Here is a 19,675-nt window from a genome sequence, read left to right on the forward strand (position 1 = left end):
GAAACTGCTGTAATTTCCGGGGTGGTTTCTCACATCTGCTACTGTCACTGAATTTTTAGGTCAGTGCGTGGTATCACTGGGGTTCATACCCCGGCTCCGTTGATGATAAGCTCTATGGCTTTGGAACAGTGACTGAGATGCCTCAGTTTCCTCCTCGGGAAGATGAAGGCAATAATGACAATATTCGTACTCACTTCGTAAGGCCTCAGTGACGATTCAGGGAGAGAGCACAGCCCATGGGACCCAGTGGACTGGCCCCTGGCACACCGTTAAGTTCTTCACTAACTGTTACTCCCTAACAATTTTGTCCTCTTCACCCAAGTTTTGAAAAGGACCTCCAGTTCTTTTCCATCAGTAACAACCGGAAAAATAAATCTTAATTTACGGTGCGTAACCCTCAGCAGGCCACGTCTTTCAGAAATCAGGCGTACGTGGTAGGCTTGTCTTAGGCTTTTTAAATTTTTAAAACATGTTTAATTACTTTTAAGAGAGAGAGTGCGAGCAGGGGAGGGTCAGAGAGAGAGGGAGACACAGAATCTGAAACAGGCTCCAGGCTCTGAGCTGTCAGCACAGAGCCCGACGCGGGGCTCGAACTCACGAACCGCGAGATCATGGCCTGAGCCGAAGTCGGACGCTCAACCGACAGAGCCTCCCAGGCGCCCCAAATGCACTCCCTTTTTTTTTTTTAAATAAAGTTTACTTATTGATTTTCAGAGAGAGAGAGAACGGGGGAGGGGCAGAGAGAGGGAGGGAGAGAGAAAGAGTCCCAAGCAGGCTCCAGCCGAGAGCTCGACAAAAGCCGTGAGATTGTGACCTGAGCCGAAATCAAGAGTCAGGTGCTTAACTGACTGAGCCCCCTAGATGCCCCAAAGTCCCCTCTTTGATAAGAAGACTCTAGGGGCACGAGTTCCCTTTGTAGCATTATGTCCAATCCCTGATGGGGAGTCCCGAGTGATTCTCCAGGAACTAGAGAGGTAGGAAAGCCATACGCTCTCCTAGACCTTGGACTCTGGGATCCTATATACTCTTCATTCACTTATACACGCAGCTCCGGCCCCACTTTTAGAAAACAGTAGTACAATCAGTCCCACCGGCAAACTATGAAGGCATTATCGTATCGGTTTTAAGGCCATTTCTTATGCCATCACTTTTCAGTGAGGGGTGGAAATGACCCCAAACGCCTGAATTGCTGCAGCCCCCAGAAGCAAGGGTCCCCAGAAGCAGGGGCCCCTAGTAGAGGGGCGGCCTGCGAGGCAGTGGAGGCCAGAGCCACAGAATTTAGAAGAAGACAGAGCCAGTCTTCCTCAAGGGCTGCCCCGTGCTGTTTCTTTCACGGTGACCATGGAGTCAAGTCCCTGGATGCTGGCTAGATAGTCGAATGAATGAATGAATGAATGAATGAATGGGATGGAGAGATTCAGATGCCTCTGGGAAAATGGGAAGAAGGGCGTCTTATGATCAGGGAAGGCTGTGGCTCTTCATGTGTGGTCTCTAGGGCCAGGCGCTTGGCTTTCACACCAAGGACAGACGCTCAGCTCTTGCTGAGGGACGAGTGTCCTGCATCCGCATCGAGACCCCTCATGTCTGCTCAGAAAGCCCGACCTCACGTGTGATCACCCTGGGAGTCTGAACGTCCCCTGAACTGGTGATGATGTCGCCCAGGCCGTGGGCAGAATCATGACTTCTCCCTCGTGACCCAAGGGATACATTGGACCTCACCGTCGTCCTATGTTTATTTTTCACAGCATTCCGGAAAAAAGGATACACAGGCATGCTTGTTTCACTGTGCTTTGCAGATGTGGTGTTTTTCACAATCTGAAGGTTCGTGTTTGCTCTGCCTTGAGCAAGCTGCTGTTGAGCGTTTGCTCACTTCCTGTCTCCGCGTCGCATTCCCATAATTCTTGCAAAAGGTCGAACATTCTCGATACTGTTGTATTTTTATGGTGATCTGTGATTTGTGATTACCAGTGACGGAAAGCTCAGATGATAACATTTTTTAGCAATAAAGTGTTTTTAATTAAGGTGGGTACATTTTCTTAGACATAATGCGATCGCATGTGTAGCGGACTATTAGAGTGTAGACGTAATCTTTACATGCACTGGCAAACCAAAAAAATCCACTTGATGTGTGGTGACATTCCCTTTTGGGGGGAGTCTGGGGACCGGGCCTCCAGCCTCCCCAAGTCATGCTCCCTGTGTAGAAAACTCAGCACTACAAAGATGTCAGCGGCTCTGATGATGACAGAGATTAATCACTCAGCATTCATTAGGACTCAATTATTGTGATTCTTTAGTGTTTCGTGGTCTCTCCTTTCATGTTCTACACACAGGCTTGGCTGTGGGTCTGAAGATAGAACATTCTGGAAAACAGTGTAAAATCCCCAGGGGAGGGGGCTTTTTAATTGCGATTTACTCCACCATGGGGTGTTCATTCTTCTTCCGCACAGACTTTTAAGCCAGTGCCAGGACACCAAGAGAGATGCTCTCTGGAGATTTTGCAAACACCAGCATGTTCGTGGTGAGCCCTCCACACCCCGGCCTGGGAAGCACTTCTCGGCGGTGGCGGCCACACGATGCCCCAACAGAGCTCATCTCCCCCATCAGACATGCCAGCTCACCTGGGGGACACCTGCTCCCCACAGCTCTTGGCCTCTTTGGTGGATACGGGGCATCCTAGGACCGCGTCCAATGGCAACAACTTCTGTGACACCACAGCGGGGCATGGCTCTCTCTGCCTAACATCTACTGATGGCTCTGAAAGCAGTGACACGGCTGAGGTCAGACGAGGATAAGCAAAGGCGGTGGGGGGGGTGGGGAGCAAGAGGCCGCTCGAATCTCATAAGCCGTGCCCCAATGCACACACCTGCCCACCCCCTCTTTGAACAGTTTAAGTTACATGCAAAATGATAGCAATCTGGAGCCTAGGAAAAAATACGAAAAAAGTTGTAGGTGTTTATGTAATATTTTATGCACACACACACACACACACACACACACACACACACACACACAAAGTCAGCAATTTCCATAGCAACGGGCCTGCGGCCTGCAATTCTGGAGACAAGTCAAGAACCCAGGGGGAAGTCGCAATGCCAGGTGACTGAATTTCAGGGGTGTGTACAAGCTTTTCCAGATACAGGTAACTTCTCGTTCTTTCCTGAGTAAGGTTCTTCGTGGCTTCAAGTCACTTCAGGGGATGGGGAGGCTGACCAAACGGCCTTTACACCTTGTGATTGTTAAATGACTTCCTTTTAACCTTCTCTGTCTCTGTTGGGTTGAAGAATATAATTTCTTAGTGCATTTGTTGTGTCTTGACTTAAGACCACTTCTCAATGTTCTTTCCCTTCTCAAGCGACTGTCGTTAACAGGTGGAGGAGACCAGAATTGGAAAGAGCACTTAATTCACCGCGGAAAAGACTACAAGCATAGCACCACAAATGCCTGTACAACCTTCAGCTCAACTACAACCTTCAGCTCAACCGACGAATTCTGAAATTTTGCTACACCCACTTTTGCTTCTCCGTCTGTCTCCCTGATGAGCTCATTGCCTTGATCTTTCTCTGCGATTTACCAAATTAGGGCCCTCTGCACTCCCGTATGCCTACATCCTAACTAATTATATCTGCAATGACCCTAATCACCCAATAAGGTCGCTTTCTAGGGTACTGAGCGTTAGGACTACGACGCAGAGATTCTGCACGCAAATGTAAGCGAGGGTACCCGGGAACTTGTTAGAAAAATCAGTTCTCTGGCCCAACTCCACGTCTACTGAGCCAGAAACTTTAGACGTGGGTCCGTCCGGGGGCGCCTGGGTGGCTCAGTCTGTTAAGCCTCCAACTTCCGATTTGGGCTCAGGTCGTGAGCTCATGGTTTGTGGCATCGAGCCTCTGTGCTGACAGTTCGGAGCCTGCTTGGGATATTCATTCTCTCTCTCTCCCTCCCCCTGCTCGCACTTTCTCTGTCTCAAAATAAACAAACTTTAAACACAAACAGAAATGCGGTCTGGTGACTGACACTGTAAAGGTACTGTGGGTAATGCTCACGCCCCTCTAGGTGGGGAGCCACTGGTGCGCGCCATTCTTGGCTGCGAGCCGCTCGCGGTGGCTGAGAGCACCTGGCTGGCGGACTCCCATCCCAGAGGAGCATCTCCACTCCGTGGGGGTGGAGGGTGAGGAGGGCACCCCGCCCTGGGGCTCCGGGCCACACCGGCACCTGCTAGCTGTCCGTGCTGCTATCCAGATGAATACACGTCAAGGGAATATTCCCAAATCAGCTGAACTGCCACCTAGGCTGCCCAACGATGTGTCTTTTTTACTTCCAAAACCAAGCCAGCGTGTGTTCTCAGCTGTGTCTCTGTCCCTGTACAGTGCACAGAAAATACGGGGAACCCGTGTGTGAGGCTCACAGGCCTTTCTGCCAGAAACACCCACCCTTCTGAGTTCCACAGCTCTTTCTTACACGCTGCCCAAGAGATTGCTCTGAGGCCATCCTCATTCTCTGGTTCGTCTGGAGAGAAAGAGAAAAGATATCCACCGCTTTCTGGTCTTTCCAAACTTCCCACGCGTGTCTCAAGGGTCCTTTCAGTGTCGTCCGACCAACACGTAACTTCTTCTAGTCCCCGCCTCATGCTCTGTTTCTCTTTACCCTCAGTTTAGGAGTTATTTAACCTCATCTTTTGGAATAAGAACCAACCTGATGAAAGTTTTAACAATTTTTTTGGTCCAAATCCAAAGTTAAGGGTTTCACACTCTTGTTTTCCATGTGTGCTATGACATCCCATTCTTCATGGAAATCAGCATGACGTGCTCGTGTGATGGCTTGAATCTTGGGAAGAACCATGGCAGACTAAGAACCATCAGGGGATGAATATATCACTTATTAAATAAAAAATATTACCCCCCAACAGAAGGTGGGTTGATGGAGAGTTAAATACCCATAGCAGGTTGACTAACCATGGGGAGACGAATGGTCTCTTAAGCTCATTGGAGATTCTGTAGCCTGAGTGGTTACTGAGAAGGAGGTCACGTCACTCCCTGACCCTGCAGCCAAGCTCAGCTAAGTGAAAACGGTGCCTTCCCACCGTCCTTCTTAATGCAGCTGCCATGTTCGATTCCCCTCTCCCCACTGCGGCTGCCATGTTCGATTCCCCTCTTCCCACTGTGCATTTCAGGATGGCATAATTGGGTTTGTCAGCAGGATGCCATCTTTACCTCTTCCGTGTGAGAGATGCTGACAGTGATCTATCAACTCTGAGAGGCAGTCCCGCGCCTAAGAAGCCAGTTCTGGGAAGTGCTCATTAACGCCAATGAAATGGCTGTAATTGAAGTGTGATACGCTTTCTGCCAATGAGCTATCAAGGATGGGCTCTGTGAATATACCTCTCTGATGTTGTTATCAAAGCCCTTCTTCTTTCTTAAGAAAGGATATTAAGATATACTTATTGTGAAGTATAGACTGACTAGATCAGGTCCTTGCTCTTTGGTAAACATGAAAATTGGCCTTGATTTTAATGGCTTGTTGCCACCTTCTCTGCTGCCAACATCTGGGAAGAGTGTTTCAAAGAAACAGAACTTCTTACATTGCCAGGCAAGGCCGTTATGTTCCCAACAGCCACGTCTTGCCACATGTTCATGGGGACCGTCATGATTCCCTGAGAACCACAGCTGCCTTCTACGCCCAAGAGCAGATGGGCTATCACCTGTGATTACAGACATGCCCCTGGTCATCAACCATTTGTTTTCTTCTGAGTTTCTCAATGCCAGCATCACTGATTGGCATTATGAGTTGGGATATCCTTTGTTGAGGAGAAGGAGGTTGTCCTGTGCGTTGGGGAATACCTAGCATCGTCCCCGGCCTCTACGCATCAGATACCAGAGGAAACGCTCCCCCAGCTCTGATGACCAAGTACGTCACGGGAGGTTTCCAAATGGCCCCCGGGAGGGGGGATAAATCTGATCCCTAGTTGAGAACCTCTGGTTTTGCCTGAATGAAAGCAAGGGCATCCTTCCTCCTAAAGGATGCGGACGTTACCACAGAGATGGAAGTTCATTGGTTAGAATAGCTTCAGGTGCATCTGGAAGCTCTCAACCAAGAGCAGCTATAATGTGCCCTCCGTGTGGGGCACCGAGTGGCTCAGTCGGTCAAGCGTCCAACTCTTGGTTTCGGCTCAGGTCATGATCTCACGGTTCCTGAGTTGGAGCCCTGCATCTCTCTCCCCCTCCCTACTCTCTCTCTCTCAAAATAAATAAATAAACCTAAAAAATTGTTTAATGTGTCCTCTGTGTAACTTCAGGAAAAACACATGTAGTAATAAAAACATAATAATGCAATAATAATAAACGGTATTTTCCAGGTGCTCAAAATGTGCCAAGCACAGGTTAAAATTCTATCCAACTTAAGCCTCGCAACATCCCTAAGCGTAGCTGCGAAGATTCTTATCCTCATACAGAAACTGAGGCACAGAAAAGTGGAGGAGCCTGTCTGTGTGTTGCCGCTGGGAGACCGTGGGTCCAGGATTTGAACTCAAGCATCGTCTCTAGAGCTTACACCCCATCCCGACGCTACCGGTGGGCATCTTGTCTGGCCCGTGGGTAAACCCACTGTCTCCCAGTACTGATACCTCAGTTTCCCCTTTGTCAAACACTCTGCCTCTGCTCTCCGCCCATTGGCAGTGAGATTAATCCACCACTTGCAAATGTGAAGGGTAGCCTGCTGAATAAGCACGTTCCAATTCGCTGGTCCCGATAAACGCATTAGGGATGGGTATGTGGCTCCAATAAGGCAGACTCAATTCCAGCTCATCTGTGACAAAAGTGTCCGCCTACACATTTCTGGTGTGGTGGTCGCGGTGGTAACACACACACAGAACGCAAACTTTACCATCCTCACCACTTTTAAGCGTATGGTTCAGCAGCGTTCAATGCACTCACCACGGCCCATCTCCAGAGTTCATTTCATCTTGTGAAACCGAAGCTCTTCGCCCGTTCAGCGATAATGCCCCCAGCCCCCCAGCACTGACGACCACACTCCTCCTTTCTGTCTGGATGACTGTGACTAAGTACCTCCCGTAAGAGGAAATCACACAGTATTTGTCATTTTCTGACTGGCTTATTGCACGTTGTATGATGTCCCCAAGGTTCATTCGTGTTGCAGCAGGTGTCAGAATCCCTTTCCTTTCAAAGGCTGAATCATATCCCATTGTTGTGTGTGGACGCCGATGGCTCTCCATTCATCCATTGGTGGGCACTCAGGTTGCGTCCGCTTCTTGGTCGTTGTGGATGCTGCTGCTGTGGGTATATGAGTGTCTCTTCAAAATTCCGCCTTCACTTCTTCGGGGCACACACACACAAAAGTGCAATTCCTGGATCACATGCTAATTCTACTTTTAGTGTTCTGAAGTGCCGCCATATTGTTTTTCACAACAGCTGCACCATTTTACATCCCATCCACAGGAGACAAGGTTCCGCCTACTGCACACCCTCATTGACACTTGCCATTTTCTGGGTTTTCGACGGCAGCAGTCCTAATGGGGGCGAGGGGGTATTTCATTGTAGGAGACGTGCACTTTCAAACTCTTAAGTGTTGTATGAGCTGGGAACCATTGGAGTCACCACGGAGGGAGCCAGTAGGAGTTGGGACAGCATTAAGACAGGGGTTCGGACGATGGGGTGAGAGAGGATGAATCTCAGAATTGGTTGTTCAGAAAGCTGCATGGCGTGCTGTGAATAATGGCTTGCCAAACGCTATGTAAGTATGATTTTCTAGAAGTCCAATAGGGCCATCCAACCAGCAGTCCCAGGAGAAGCCAGGATATGGATTCTCAGGAGTCATGGGTCTGATCCAGGGAGCAGTGGGTAAGAGCCTCTAAAAGCCTGTGTCCCCCAATGCTGTGGGGATTCCATCTTTCAAAAGCCCCCCTGAGACATTCAAAAGAAGAGACTTTCTTCAGGAAACCACGTCCAAAGTGAGCACAAACCAGAACGAGATGCCATTGGATGCTGATATTCTAGGGAAACGTGAGATACAGTCTTCATCTTTCTCTACGCGCTGTCCCCCCAAACGGTTCTACCTGAGCGACAGCCACCATCCAGGTCCGAATGTGCTGGTCCTTCTAGCTGATGCTTCTGAGGTAAGGTGACAGAGAGAGAAAGCCCCAGTTAACATAAGTTAGGCTAAGGCAGCAAGGTCAGGCCTCGAGAACATGGGTTCACTCCAGAGGAAAGAGGGCGAGTGACACCGGGACCCCAGCCATGGTCACTGGGCTCACCTGAGGAAATGGCTGGAAGCTGGACCTGAGACCCACTGCCCACCTCTCTCCCCCTTCGATCACCTCCAACACCACAGGTCCTCTTGTCTTCATGTCCCCATTTCCAGGAGCCCTCCTTTCTAAATAAAATGGTATAGGGGCGCCTGGGTGGCTCAGTCGGTGAAGCGCCCGACTTCAGCTCAGGTCATGATCTCACAGTTCGTGGGTTCGAGCCCCGTGTCGGGCTCTGTGCTGACAGTTCAGAGCCTGGAGCTTGCTTCAGATTCTGTGTCTCCCTCTCTCTCTCTGCCCCTCCCCTGCTCGTGCTCTGTCTCTCTTTCTCAAAAATAAATAAACATTAAAAAAAAATACCCCAGTATGAGGGCACCAGTCAACTGAGAGTGCGACTCTTGATCTCCAGGTTGTGAGTTCGAGTCCCACGTTGGGTGTACAGACTACTTTAAAATAAATGTCTTTACAAAAAACACCCCAGTGTTCCGGGACACTGGAGTACCCCACACTCCCTCTGCAATTATCACTCACCCCTCAGCCCACCGCTGCTCCCCAAACACGCGCAGGTAGACAGGACTACAAGTCCCAGGTCCCCTTATGCACGTGCTAAACCATTTGCAACAGACACAGCTGTGATCTGGGAAGCTCGAAAACTAAGACGCCTTTTATTATTTTCTTTTCTTTTGAAGACTACGGTAACTTAAATCGGTTAAAGCAGGTGGAACGGAGGCGGCCGGTCTGGGTCAGGAAGGCGGCCCTTCCTTTCTGCTTTCAGATAGCGGAGTCTGTGTTTCGTACAACAGCCGAACGGGCTCACCGAAGCCGGGCTGCCTGGCAACGCAGATGTGTTGTGGGGAGCCGGGGCGGGGGCCCCGGGCAGGAAACATTATTTCTTCACGTCTTCCCAAGCAGAAAGAAAATTGTTCCTTTTCTCTGTTCCAGGAGAACACACTTAAAATGACAAGCTGAACAAAATGAAAACAAACCTCTCCTTCGGAGACATTCAACAGGGAAATGAATTTTAGGCAGACTGTGGGAAAATGAGTTTCTCGGACTGTCTGCACCAAGCTCCGAATGTGCAGCCCGTGCAAACCCGACTGTGTTTTGGGGTCTCCTCCTGACGATGAGTCTGGGGACCGCGGGTCACTCCTGAGCGCCCCACCTGACCTGGGGACAGATGCCTAGTTGGAAACGGGGAGTCGAATTATCCAGGGGCGAGGCTTTTCCATGTCCTTGGACATACACGGCATCGGGGAAAGAAAAGAGAGCTCCCCCAAATTCGCTTACAGCAGCATGCACACCGGCTGCGGTCTGTAACCAGGGGGAGGGTTGCAGGTGCACCGAGCACAGCAGGGGGTGTTCTCCAAGTGGCGAAGGCCCAGCACCCATCTGTAGCTCCGCTTACGGTCGGAGCTGCCGAGGGGCACGTAGTAACTCAGAAGATCCTGGGAGGACAGAGTGGGAGGCTCCAAAATGCCTGGGGTGGTCTGTCCTCTCCGGAGTGGGTGGGACTTCCTGTCTGCGGGGGACCCCAGAATGCGGCCTCGCTGGGAAGTGGTCCTGGCCGACGTGAGTAGTCCAGGAGGTCCGGATGGGGTCCTTGCGAGGGAAGGAGAGGGGACCTGAGGCATGGCCGCAGAGGGGACCCAGAGGGACCGACCACAGCGGGGGAAGCAAAGCAGCCACAAGCAGAAGTACCAGCAGAATGGGGAAGAGACGGGGGAAGGACACTAACCCAGAGGGGGTGCGGCCCTGCCAGCTGATTTCAGATTCCTGCCCCCGGAACTGCGTGTGAACATGTTTCCGTCCCTTTCAGCCCCCAGTGCGGGGTAGTTTGTTACAGAAGCCCTGGGAGGCAAATACACCTGCTGTGTGGAGCCACGACTTAGATCTGGAGACACAGCTCAGCCCAGCGTCGCCATCGGGTCCCCAGGCCTGCGCGGCGGGGCTGAGAAGCGATTCCCCTGTCCACACGCATCAACGCAAAGGCTGTGCTTAAAGCCCACGTTTCCAGCTTCTCGTCAAAAGCAGCAAACCCGGGTCCCCGCACCACCGCGTGCAGGGGCTTGAGAGACGGCCGCCGTGGGTGGCTTCTTCCGCCAAAGCACCGTGGTTTCCAGTCCATCCCCGCTGTGGCCCAAACCATTAGTTCGTTCCGTCCTCTGCACGTTGACAGTCCACTGCGTGGATAGATTGCAGTTTGCTCATCTGTCGGCCGCTGGGCATTGGGGTGGTTTCCACGCGTTGGCTGTTACGAAAAATGCTGCTGTGGGCATCTGTGTGTTCTGTGTATTTGTGTAAGCAGACGACACAGCAGAGCTCCCCGACTGGCTCAGTCTAGCAGGAAAGACACGCTCCATGAATCCCCCCACCAGCTACCCACCAGGGGGAGCCCAGCCCCAGGCCCTTTGCCCCGGGGCTGGCTGGGAACCAGGTCTGCCTGTCAAAGGTCAGGGTCACAGAATCCTCTTAGAGGAGGGGACAGCCAGCCTATGACGCGACCTGCACGCCCCCCCCCCCCCCACATTTAGGATCTAGGACTGAGTCTGCTGACAGATCTCATCCCGTTTGCAAAAATAATTCTCTCCCCCCGACATCCCTGCATACTAAGTCCCTTTGGCTCATCTCCTTAAAAGCTTCTTCCCTGCCTCCCCCCACCGCCTCCGCCTTTACCCTTTTGATTTATTTACCGGAAGATGCTGGAAACACAGAGGAGCTGTTAAGTGTAGGCGACATGCGTTGATTTGGTTGGGGGGACGTCGGTGGTTAACAAGGATGCCCAGCACACATCCACCCGTCAAATCGGGACAGAGCTCATGAGTCAGGAGCCCCGCATCCCTGTGCCATCCGCTGAGGACACCTCCCCTGCTCCCTGATCCTGTGATCTGGCCTCACCAAAGCACGGGCCATTAACGAAGCTGCACGGCACACAGGGTCTGTCCTCTGCTCCCATTTTTACTTCTGGGAAGACTACCTCCTTACCTCACCGTGTTTTACTCAAAAAAGAAACACATCATCTCTTCGGGTTGATGCCCCGAAGGCTCCGTTATCGGTGCCGGCTCGCGAAACCCACCCAGAAAGGGCAAAGCGGACCCGAGACTTACTGCTCCCTTGTCAGTAACTCTGGAGAAACACACAAGGTCCGGATGAACAAGCAGAAAAGGAGATGCCGAGATTCCTGACCGTGCTCCTGTGCCGTGGCGGCCACCCCGGAGGACAGCCCGCTGGCTGGTCACGGGCTGGCGGGACACAGGGTGACAAGCCGAGGCCCACAGAAGTCTAGACACAGGGGGAACTCTCCAGATCTTTCACCGTCACCGTTGGTACATCTTGTGTCACAGAGACGCCCCGCCCTACGCTCGATTCTCCCACAGGCCAAAGTCCCTCGTCTGCAAAGACCCAACCTGACCTCCAGAACACAGGCTTCTTCTGATAACTTGACAAACATTGCTGGTTCTTTACTATTTTGTTTTGCCGAGTGAAGGAAGCCCTTTCCTCCTCTCTCTTCAGACGTTTGTAACTCACAGCAATTTGACAAAGCGTATGACTGTAAACAAAGACGAAACATTCGTCTCTTTCTCCCCACCTGATTGCCCCGGAATTCAGAAACTCTTATGAAATAGTCTCATTTTTTCCCGATAACACATGGACTCGTATAAGCTCAACGAGAGTCTGTTCTCTTTGTAATGCGTGACAATTAGACAAGATCTTAGCTTGGCTTCTTAGCATAAAGACCCTTTAAAGGTCTGATGTTCCTTATTACCAGACAGTTTTAAGAACTGAGGTTGACTTTAGGGAGCGGGTGAGGCCCTTTGGATCTGACCACAGCTTGTTACTAAAATGTCATTCTGGGGAATATGCACAGAATCAGTATTCTGACCACATTTACATCAATAATCCACATTTAATTAGACTTTTTTTTTTTTTTACAAACAAATGAGTTTCACTGTATCTTTGAAATGACTAGAAAAATGGTATTTCAGGGGAAAACTACAGTGTACCGTGATCAGATCCTCACTGTCCGTGGTCTCTCGGGTTTTGTGATCTACCTGTAAACGTCAGAGAAACCACCGCGATGGAACTCGTGGGGACGACCTTCGTGCCCGCCGCTCGACAGGCCTCGAGGTTCACATCATCAAAGGGTCAACCCGCAAACCGGGAAAACCCCTGGGACTGAAACCCCACCCTCTGAAGAGCTTCCAACTCAGATTTAGGCTGCTTATCATCTGCTCAGATTATCCACCTTCGTATTCTTTTATTTCCAAAGAGATGCCTCCTTATTAAATTAGCGATCGCTCCCAGGGCTCAGAGTCCTGGTTCAGGGGAGAGCCCACGTGCAGCACCACCTCCTGAAATGAAACATGCTCACGGCCATCTCGTCCCAAGCGAGCGTGAGGACAGGCGGTCGCTAACACATCACCTTGCACCTGTGTGAAATCACCGGGAAAATAATGTGGATTGACCTCGACCGGTAGAACTTGAATCTGATTACAACCCACTTGAGTTGCTCAGTTGGCTAAGTCTTGGCTTCTGGGAACCTCTGCTCTGGGGGACTGTTTTACTCTCCGGTCATCCTATTGACCTCTGTCTCCTCCCCAAGGTCTTAGATGCCCCTCGGCGGTCACTCACACATCAATCCATGTCCATCAGGACCGGACGCCTGAAGGAACTCAACAGTCCGCCCGCCCGCGTGCATGATGGCGAACGTTGGAGCAGCGAACGTGGGGGTCCTCAGCCTGGACGCCGCACCAGCGGTGACGTGACGGTCACACCAGGCGAGCTGCTCACACTCTGCTGACCCAAAGCAGTGGGGGTGTATTAAAACCACACAGAAGCAGAGACCAGCCTTGGGAACTCCCTGAGCCGACAAACCCAGGTGGGTCACACAAGCAAAGCTTTTCGGTGAGCTTGTTTGGCAAGACAGGCGAGGCCAACCTGACCTGGGTCATTGCTTGCTTATGCCTCTGGAAACCATAAGCAAGATTTAAACTGTTCCCCCAAATGGAGAGGAGGTAACCAGTAACCCATTTCCTTCCATTTAAGAAAATCCTAATATTGTAACCAACGCCTGTGAAGGAGAAACCGTCCGTGCCTCCAGGCTCTGGGAACTGCTCCCTCCCCTTCCCTTTTCTTTTCTTTAAAAAAAAAAAAAAAAATTAAATGTTTATTTATTTTGAGAGAGACAGTGCTAGCAGGGGAGGGGCAGAGAGAGAGAGGGAGACACAGATCACAAGTGGGGGAGAAACAGAGAGAGAGGGAGACACGGAATCCGAAGCAGCTCCAGGCTCCGAGCTGTCAGCACAGAGCCCGACGCGGGGCTCGAACCCACGGACCGTGAGATCGTGACCTGAGCCGAAGTCGGCCGCTCGACCGACTGAGCCCCCCAGGTGCCCTTCTGGGAACTGCTTTCTAACATACACCCCACTCCAGCCTCATTCCATGTTTTGGCTGGAGGGCTCCCGGTGTGCAGTGTCCTTCCGGTGTGTTGACAGTAAACGTTTGCTGACTATGACTTCAGGGATTCATCGGTTTTACTTCTGGTTCTTGTTTTCCTGAACTTTGGACACAAGGAAGCAAGCAGGTCCCCAGCCGCAGCGGACAATGGGCCACCTCTTTGGCATCTGAAGGTATCAATTTCGTTGCTCAGTGACAAGGCCAAGGGGCAGTGGCCTTCCCTGCTCAGCCCTTTAATGACCTGCAAGGTCCGGACCCACGGAGGTAAAGCGAACATTGATCCCAACACAGGAAGAAACTGTAAACCTCATGTAACACGGGGCTTTGAGGAAGCAGTGGTCGGGAATGAGAGCCACCCTCAGCATCCTGAGAGCTTCCGGAACATTCACGTGGGGACGGCAACGGGAATTTTCAGGACCAACGACTCCAACTGTCAATGTATTTTGGAAGTCCCCAGAATAGGGAATAACGCCTCCGCCAGCTATAAGGAATCTTGATATTGATCAAGAAGTCTCCATCAGTCGTGAAGGAAAACGTCCATGGAAAGGAACGTATGTGATACAAGCTTGACATCAGGTATTTGGTTTTGCATGAATTCCAAATATATTTGCTCTGTGGTTCGACATGTGACAAGGGACCAAGGAGCCTTGCCCACTGGACGGACACACTTAGATGTGTCTATGAAACACCTCTGGTTATGTGTGCTTCATTTATGGTAGTGATCATTCTTTGTCACGTTCTCAGGTAGGTTTTCCAAATAACGTTACGACTAAAGGACACAACGCATCCACGTCTTGACTTTGATCATAAAACTGGGGTTGCCTTTGAATTAAATTCATGAAGTCTCCAGTGAAAAGGAGGCTGCTGCTTTTTGCCTATGGAAGAGGGTCTCATTCGTGAAAATGATCTTAGAAAGGAGGCCCGGGCCGGGTTCCAATACAGGGTAGTGGCCCTGTAACGATTCCCAAAAAGTCCTGGATGTCTCCAAATACAGCCTTGTCGTCAAAGCCATGGTGAAAGATGACAGGGGAGAATGAGGGGGGATTTCAGAGTCAGGAGAGGCCTTTCAACGACTCCTCAGCGCCCCGGAATTTCTGAGGAGAAAGGTAACAGTGACGGGCAAGATGGGTTTCTCCTGTGGGAGGGAAGGGTGGAGGGCAGCTGGGTGTGGGTTCCCGTGAGCACGTGCCCTGGCGGGGAGGAAGGGGCAGACTCACTGTTCCTGCCGCATCTGTGTGGGTCCCCTCCTGTTCTCTTACTGTATTTCTATCCTTGGAACAATGTATTTAAACAGGAAAATTATTTTGGAGGCACCCGGGTGGCTCAGTCAGTTGAGCATCAGACTCTTGATTTTGGCTCAGATCATGACCCCCAAGGTTGTGGGTTGGAGCCCCACTTAGGCTCCACACTGACAGTGCAGATCCTGCTTGGGGTTCTCTCTCTCTCTCTCTCTCTCTCTCTCTCTCTCTCTCTCTCTCTCTCCATCCCTCCTCTGCTCACGCAAGCTTGCTTTCTTGCCCTCAAAATAAATAAATAGGGGCGCCCGAGTAGCTCGGTTGGTTAAGCATCCAGCCTCGGCTCAGGTGATGATCTCGCGGTTTGTGGGTTTGAACCCTGTGTTGGGCTCTGTGCTGACAGCTCAGAACCTGCTTGGATTCTCTCTCTCTCTCTCTCTCTCTCTCAAAAAAAAATAAACTTAAACACAATTTCTTTAAATGAAATATATTATCTAGAAAGGGAAAGCCTGCTTCTTGCTCAGTCTGCCCATCGGTCATGGGAGCCACATCCCTCGGGCCTCCTGTCTGGGAGTCATTCCCGCCTCTCCCCCAGGACTCTGGTCTGGGGTTGGAAAGATCAGGAAGGCAGAAACAAGGCTGCCGCACTTCACGGCATTACGCAGCGTCCAGCCCTGGACCCCGCCTTCACTGCCCTCTGTGCTCCAAAGGGCTTGTCGTTATTAAAAAAAAAAAAAAAAAAAACCCAAAACCAAAAAACAAAATAGTTTTGCTCTTCAAAGAAAATCACGGGGAAGCGGGAATCAATAGGACGTCGAGAACAGAGCCGGCAGCTGCAGTTTCACGCAAGGGACGGTGATGTCCTTTTACTGCTGAAACAGAATTCAGCACTTCTGCAAGTTTTGATGGATGTCCAAACACAACCCTCATATACACACCTTTTACGTGCCAGGCACTGTTACAAGCCTTAACGAATAAATACTGGCCCTCGGGGGCCTCCCCTGTAGAACAGGATAGGCTACGATGGCATCTGATGTAGACATGAGGGGACAGAGGCACAGGTTGCTGGCACAACCCGGGAAGCAGAAGACATGGGCTCAGAACTGTGCTGGCTCCTCACCACTGGTGCCGTTGATTCCGTCTTCTGCATGTACGTTCCAAAGCCAGGGCCGCATGTATTTATTTTATTTAGAATGAAACGATCTGGAACCGAGCATGCTAAGGAACTCAGGAAGAACAAAACTCACACCTTCCCTGTATCTTTCCCATCAAAGACGGGAGGAAGCAAACCCAGATCGTCTTATCTCAATATTTGCTATCCTGGCCCCGCGGTTGTAAGGTTGACATTGCCGTGAAGTCACCGGTGCCCTGACAGCGAGATGTGTCCGTCCTCTCACACACAGTCAGCGGGGGGGGGGGGGGGGGGTCTGGCTGACCACCGAGGCTGACAGTGTAGACGCACTGGGAATCCCCGCAGGGCAAACTTGGTATCTTGTAAAAGACTTGGGATTTCACAGCCCTGTTGTAGAGGCCCTCGATCACTTCCAAGAACGCCAGGGGAGAGCGGATACAATCAGCCCACTTAAAAATTGAAAGAAAACGATTATAAGGACAATGACAAGACAGCCGCTTTAGAGGAGAATTATCTGAATCCTGGGGGATGAAGACAATGCCTGGAGACACGTCTCGAAACCTCCGAGGGCATCTTATGAAAACAAACACAAACACAGCCTTTGAAAATGACCATTCTTCAAGGTAAATGACAAAACTTAAACCAAAAGAAAAATGCGATAAAATGCCACCATTCTATTCTGCAGATACTTTTCCCGAGCAAGTCCTTCCAAGTGTGATTTGTTTTTATTCTAAAAAGAACCACAGCGTAGCTGTAAGTATAACCCAAGACCTTCTTAACTAGAAAGGGGGTGGGGGGAGGGAAGCGATTCTTATCATCGTTATCTTTTAAACAAATCTCAATCAAATATTTTCTCATTATTATGAAATCCGGGTCCGCATTTTAAGAGGATTTGCCGTAAGTGGCTTTTCCCCAGTATGAATAATCCTCAGATAACAGAGGCTCCTGTACCGAACTCGGAATCGTCACACAGAGTCACAGAGAGACCCTGTTAGAACCTGAGCCCCCTGCTGAGCCAGCTAGCCGGGTTATTCTGTTGCTTCAACCGACTTTCGGTTCTTTCTTTTTTTAGAAGACGCAACACCTCCCTGGGGCGATTTCTCCTTTAATCACCGCTAACCTGGGCTCAGGAACTGAGGCTTCCACAGCCCCGACTTGGCAGCATTGAACCTCAAGGATTTTTTTATAAAGGGCGTGTCCTTGCCCTTTTCCCCACGCACGCCCAAAACGGAGCATCAAAAACCCTAGGTGGTTTCTCGGGCCCTGGGACCTTACGGTCTCCGTCACACAAGTGCTGTCTGCGTATCTGCAAAGGAACTCAAGCGAAAGAAAAATCACATCCTTCTCCTCCAAGTTCGATGGCAACTCAAGGTCAAAGAAGAGCGATTCCTTCCCACTTGTTTCCTTCGGAAGCGGTTTCTGGCCCCCTTCCTCCCGCCCCCTCACCCACGGCGTAAGAGGGGCTGTCGAATGCACGTGGGGGGCCGCATGCACGAACGTGGCTTCACCGCGAAGCCAGAGGGTCCCCGCAGGGGGCCAGGGGCCCAGGCTGCCGCGGGCCAGGCGGGGCACCTACCTCAGGATGAAGAGGTCCACGGTGGAGTTGTTGGCGACGCTGACGTAGGCAGTGACCAGGTCTCCTTGTTTCACGGGCTGGGAGGGCAGCCAGATGGCCACGTTGCTGTCCAGACGCAGCTCGCGGAGCTGGGCGCTGTCCTGGGCCCGGTAGAGGCTGACGCTCCCGATCCTCTGCAGGCGGGGCACGGCCTCCTCCGGCCCGTCCCTCCCCGGCCGGATGGAGTTGCCCTTCCTGGCGTCCCCGCCGCCGCCGGCACAGTCCCCGCGCCCGTCCCCGGGCTGCACGGCATAGTAGAGCTCCACGGGGCTCCCCTCGGGCGGCCCCGGCGCCTTCTTCCTCCCGGCCAGCACGGTGGGGGGCCCGAACCAGCCGGCCAGCAGCTCCAGCTCGGCCACGCACAGCCCCAGGGCCCCCTGCAGCCGGCAGCCGGCCCGCACCTCCCGGGTCTCCCGGAAGGCGAACACCCGCAGGCAGGGCAGTCTCTCGCCCGGGCTCCGCGCCGCCCAGTCCCGGCCCAGCAGATGGAAAAGCACCTGCACCTTGGGGCGGCTCAGGTACACCTTGTCCCGCACGATGTGCGCCCTCAGCTTCCAGTTGAGGCCGAACTTGCTGGCCGGCCCCAGCAGGTTGGAAGGGACCATCAGGTCCAGGGGCACCACCTTCTGCACGGAGAAGGGCCCGTAGCTGGCGTTGAGCGCCGGGGGCCTCGTGGCCTTGTACGTGAAGAAGGACTCGACTCTCGTGCGCAGGCTGGAGTTGTGCAGGGCGTCCTGGCTGGCCTCCTTCAGGAAGAAGGCGGTCTCGGCCCCCAGGATGTGGTAGCTCACGGGCAGGTAGGGCGGCCGCGAGGAGAACCTGTGCACGTCGTCGGTGACCCCGCGGCCCTCGATCACTGCGGGGGCAACGGGAGACAAGAAAAAAAGACAGAGAAGGGGTCATTACTGGACTCCTGGGAACACAGCAGGCCCACAAGCAACTCAGAAACGAGGAGGAACATTCCAAAGCCCACGTGGCCAGCGTTGTCACGGTCCTCCCGGGATCAGCCAGTAAAGGACTGTGCGCTATGCCAAGTATATACGGGAGCCTGGAGCTCTAGATTTTTGTTCCCTGGGAACGATTCAGCAGTGACGATTTCCTATGTCCATGTGACAAAAAGCTGGCAAGATACCTGTGGGTGTAGAGTCAGGATGTTTATTAATGGTCTGCGTGAGTTTAAAACATTTAATGGCAGGGATACGTGAACAGAGAAACGGACCAGTGGAACCGAGGGGTCCATAAAAGAACTCGGGTGCATCTGGAAATTTAGCGTGTGATAAAGGCAGTACCCAAATCGTGAGGCGAAAGGAGACCTCTGTTTTTGCTTTTTTAATGTTTATTTATTTTGCGCCGGAAAGAGAGAGAGAGAGAGAGAACAGGGAGGGGCAGAGTGAGAGAGAGAAAATCCCAAGCAGGCTCCACGCCGTCTGTGCAGAGCCTGATGCAGGGCTCAAGCTCACAAACTGTGAGATCAAGACCTGAGCTGAAATCAAGAGTCAGATGCTTAACTGACTGAGCCACCCAGGCGCCCCAAAGAGAGACACTTTAATAAATGGTTCTGGGACAACTGGCTAGCCACCTGAGACAAAAGACAACATTAGATCCATATCTCACACCATACCCACGAATAAACTTCATGTAAATCAGTGATCTAGATAAAAGGAAATAAATTTTTTTCAGTACTAAAAGAAACCAATGGGTGAATTCCTTTATGAGCTGAGTGTAGGGAACGCTTTCTAATTATGACTCCAGATCTAAATGCAATTTTCAACAAAGTGATAACTTGCCCGTGTAAAGGATTGTTTAAATGTTTTGCAGAACAAAAAAGTTCATAAAGTCAAAACAGGAAAAAAAAAAAAAGGGCAAACGGGGCGATCTTGCAAACTGCTCACTTATGGCCTCCTACCCAGCCTGGCGATGGGCTTTGTTTTGCCCACAGTATTTAAAAAAAATTTTTTTAATGTTTATTTATTTTTGAGAGA

The 19,675-nt window shown here is 51.5% G+C and overlaps 1 protein-coding gene across 1 annotated transcript in view; it reads right to left on the minus strand.

Annotated features, from left to right (window-relative positions):
* The window catches only part of TMEM132C (transmembrane protein 132C), a 306,611-nt gene that overhangs the window by 183,073 nt on the left and 103,863 nt on the right, over positions 1-19,675 (minus strand). The window contains exon 2 of the mRNA XM_047828810.1: positions 17,655-18,549. Within this exon, the coding sequence (XP_047684766.1) occupies positions 17,655-18,549 (895 nt within the window). The remainder of the gene's footprint in view (positions 1-17,654; positions 18,550-19,675) is intronic.

This window comes from Prionailurus viverrinus, chromosome D3, assembly GCF_022837055.1.
Source record: "Prionailurus viverrinus isolate Anna chromosome D3, UM_Priviv_1.0, whole genome shotgun sequence".
In the NCBI taxonomy this organism is placed as follows: Eukaryota; Metazoa; Chordata; class Mammalia; order Carnivora; family Felidae; genus Prionailurus; species Prionailurus viverrinus.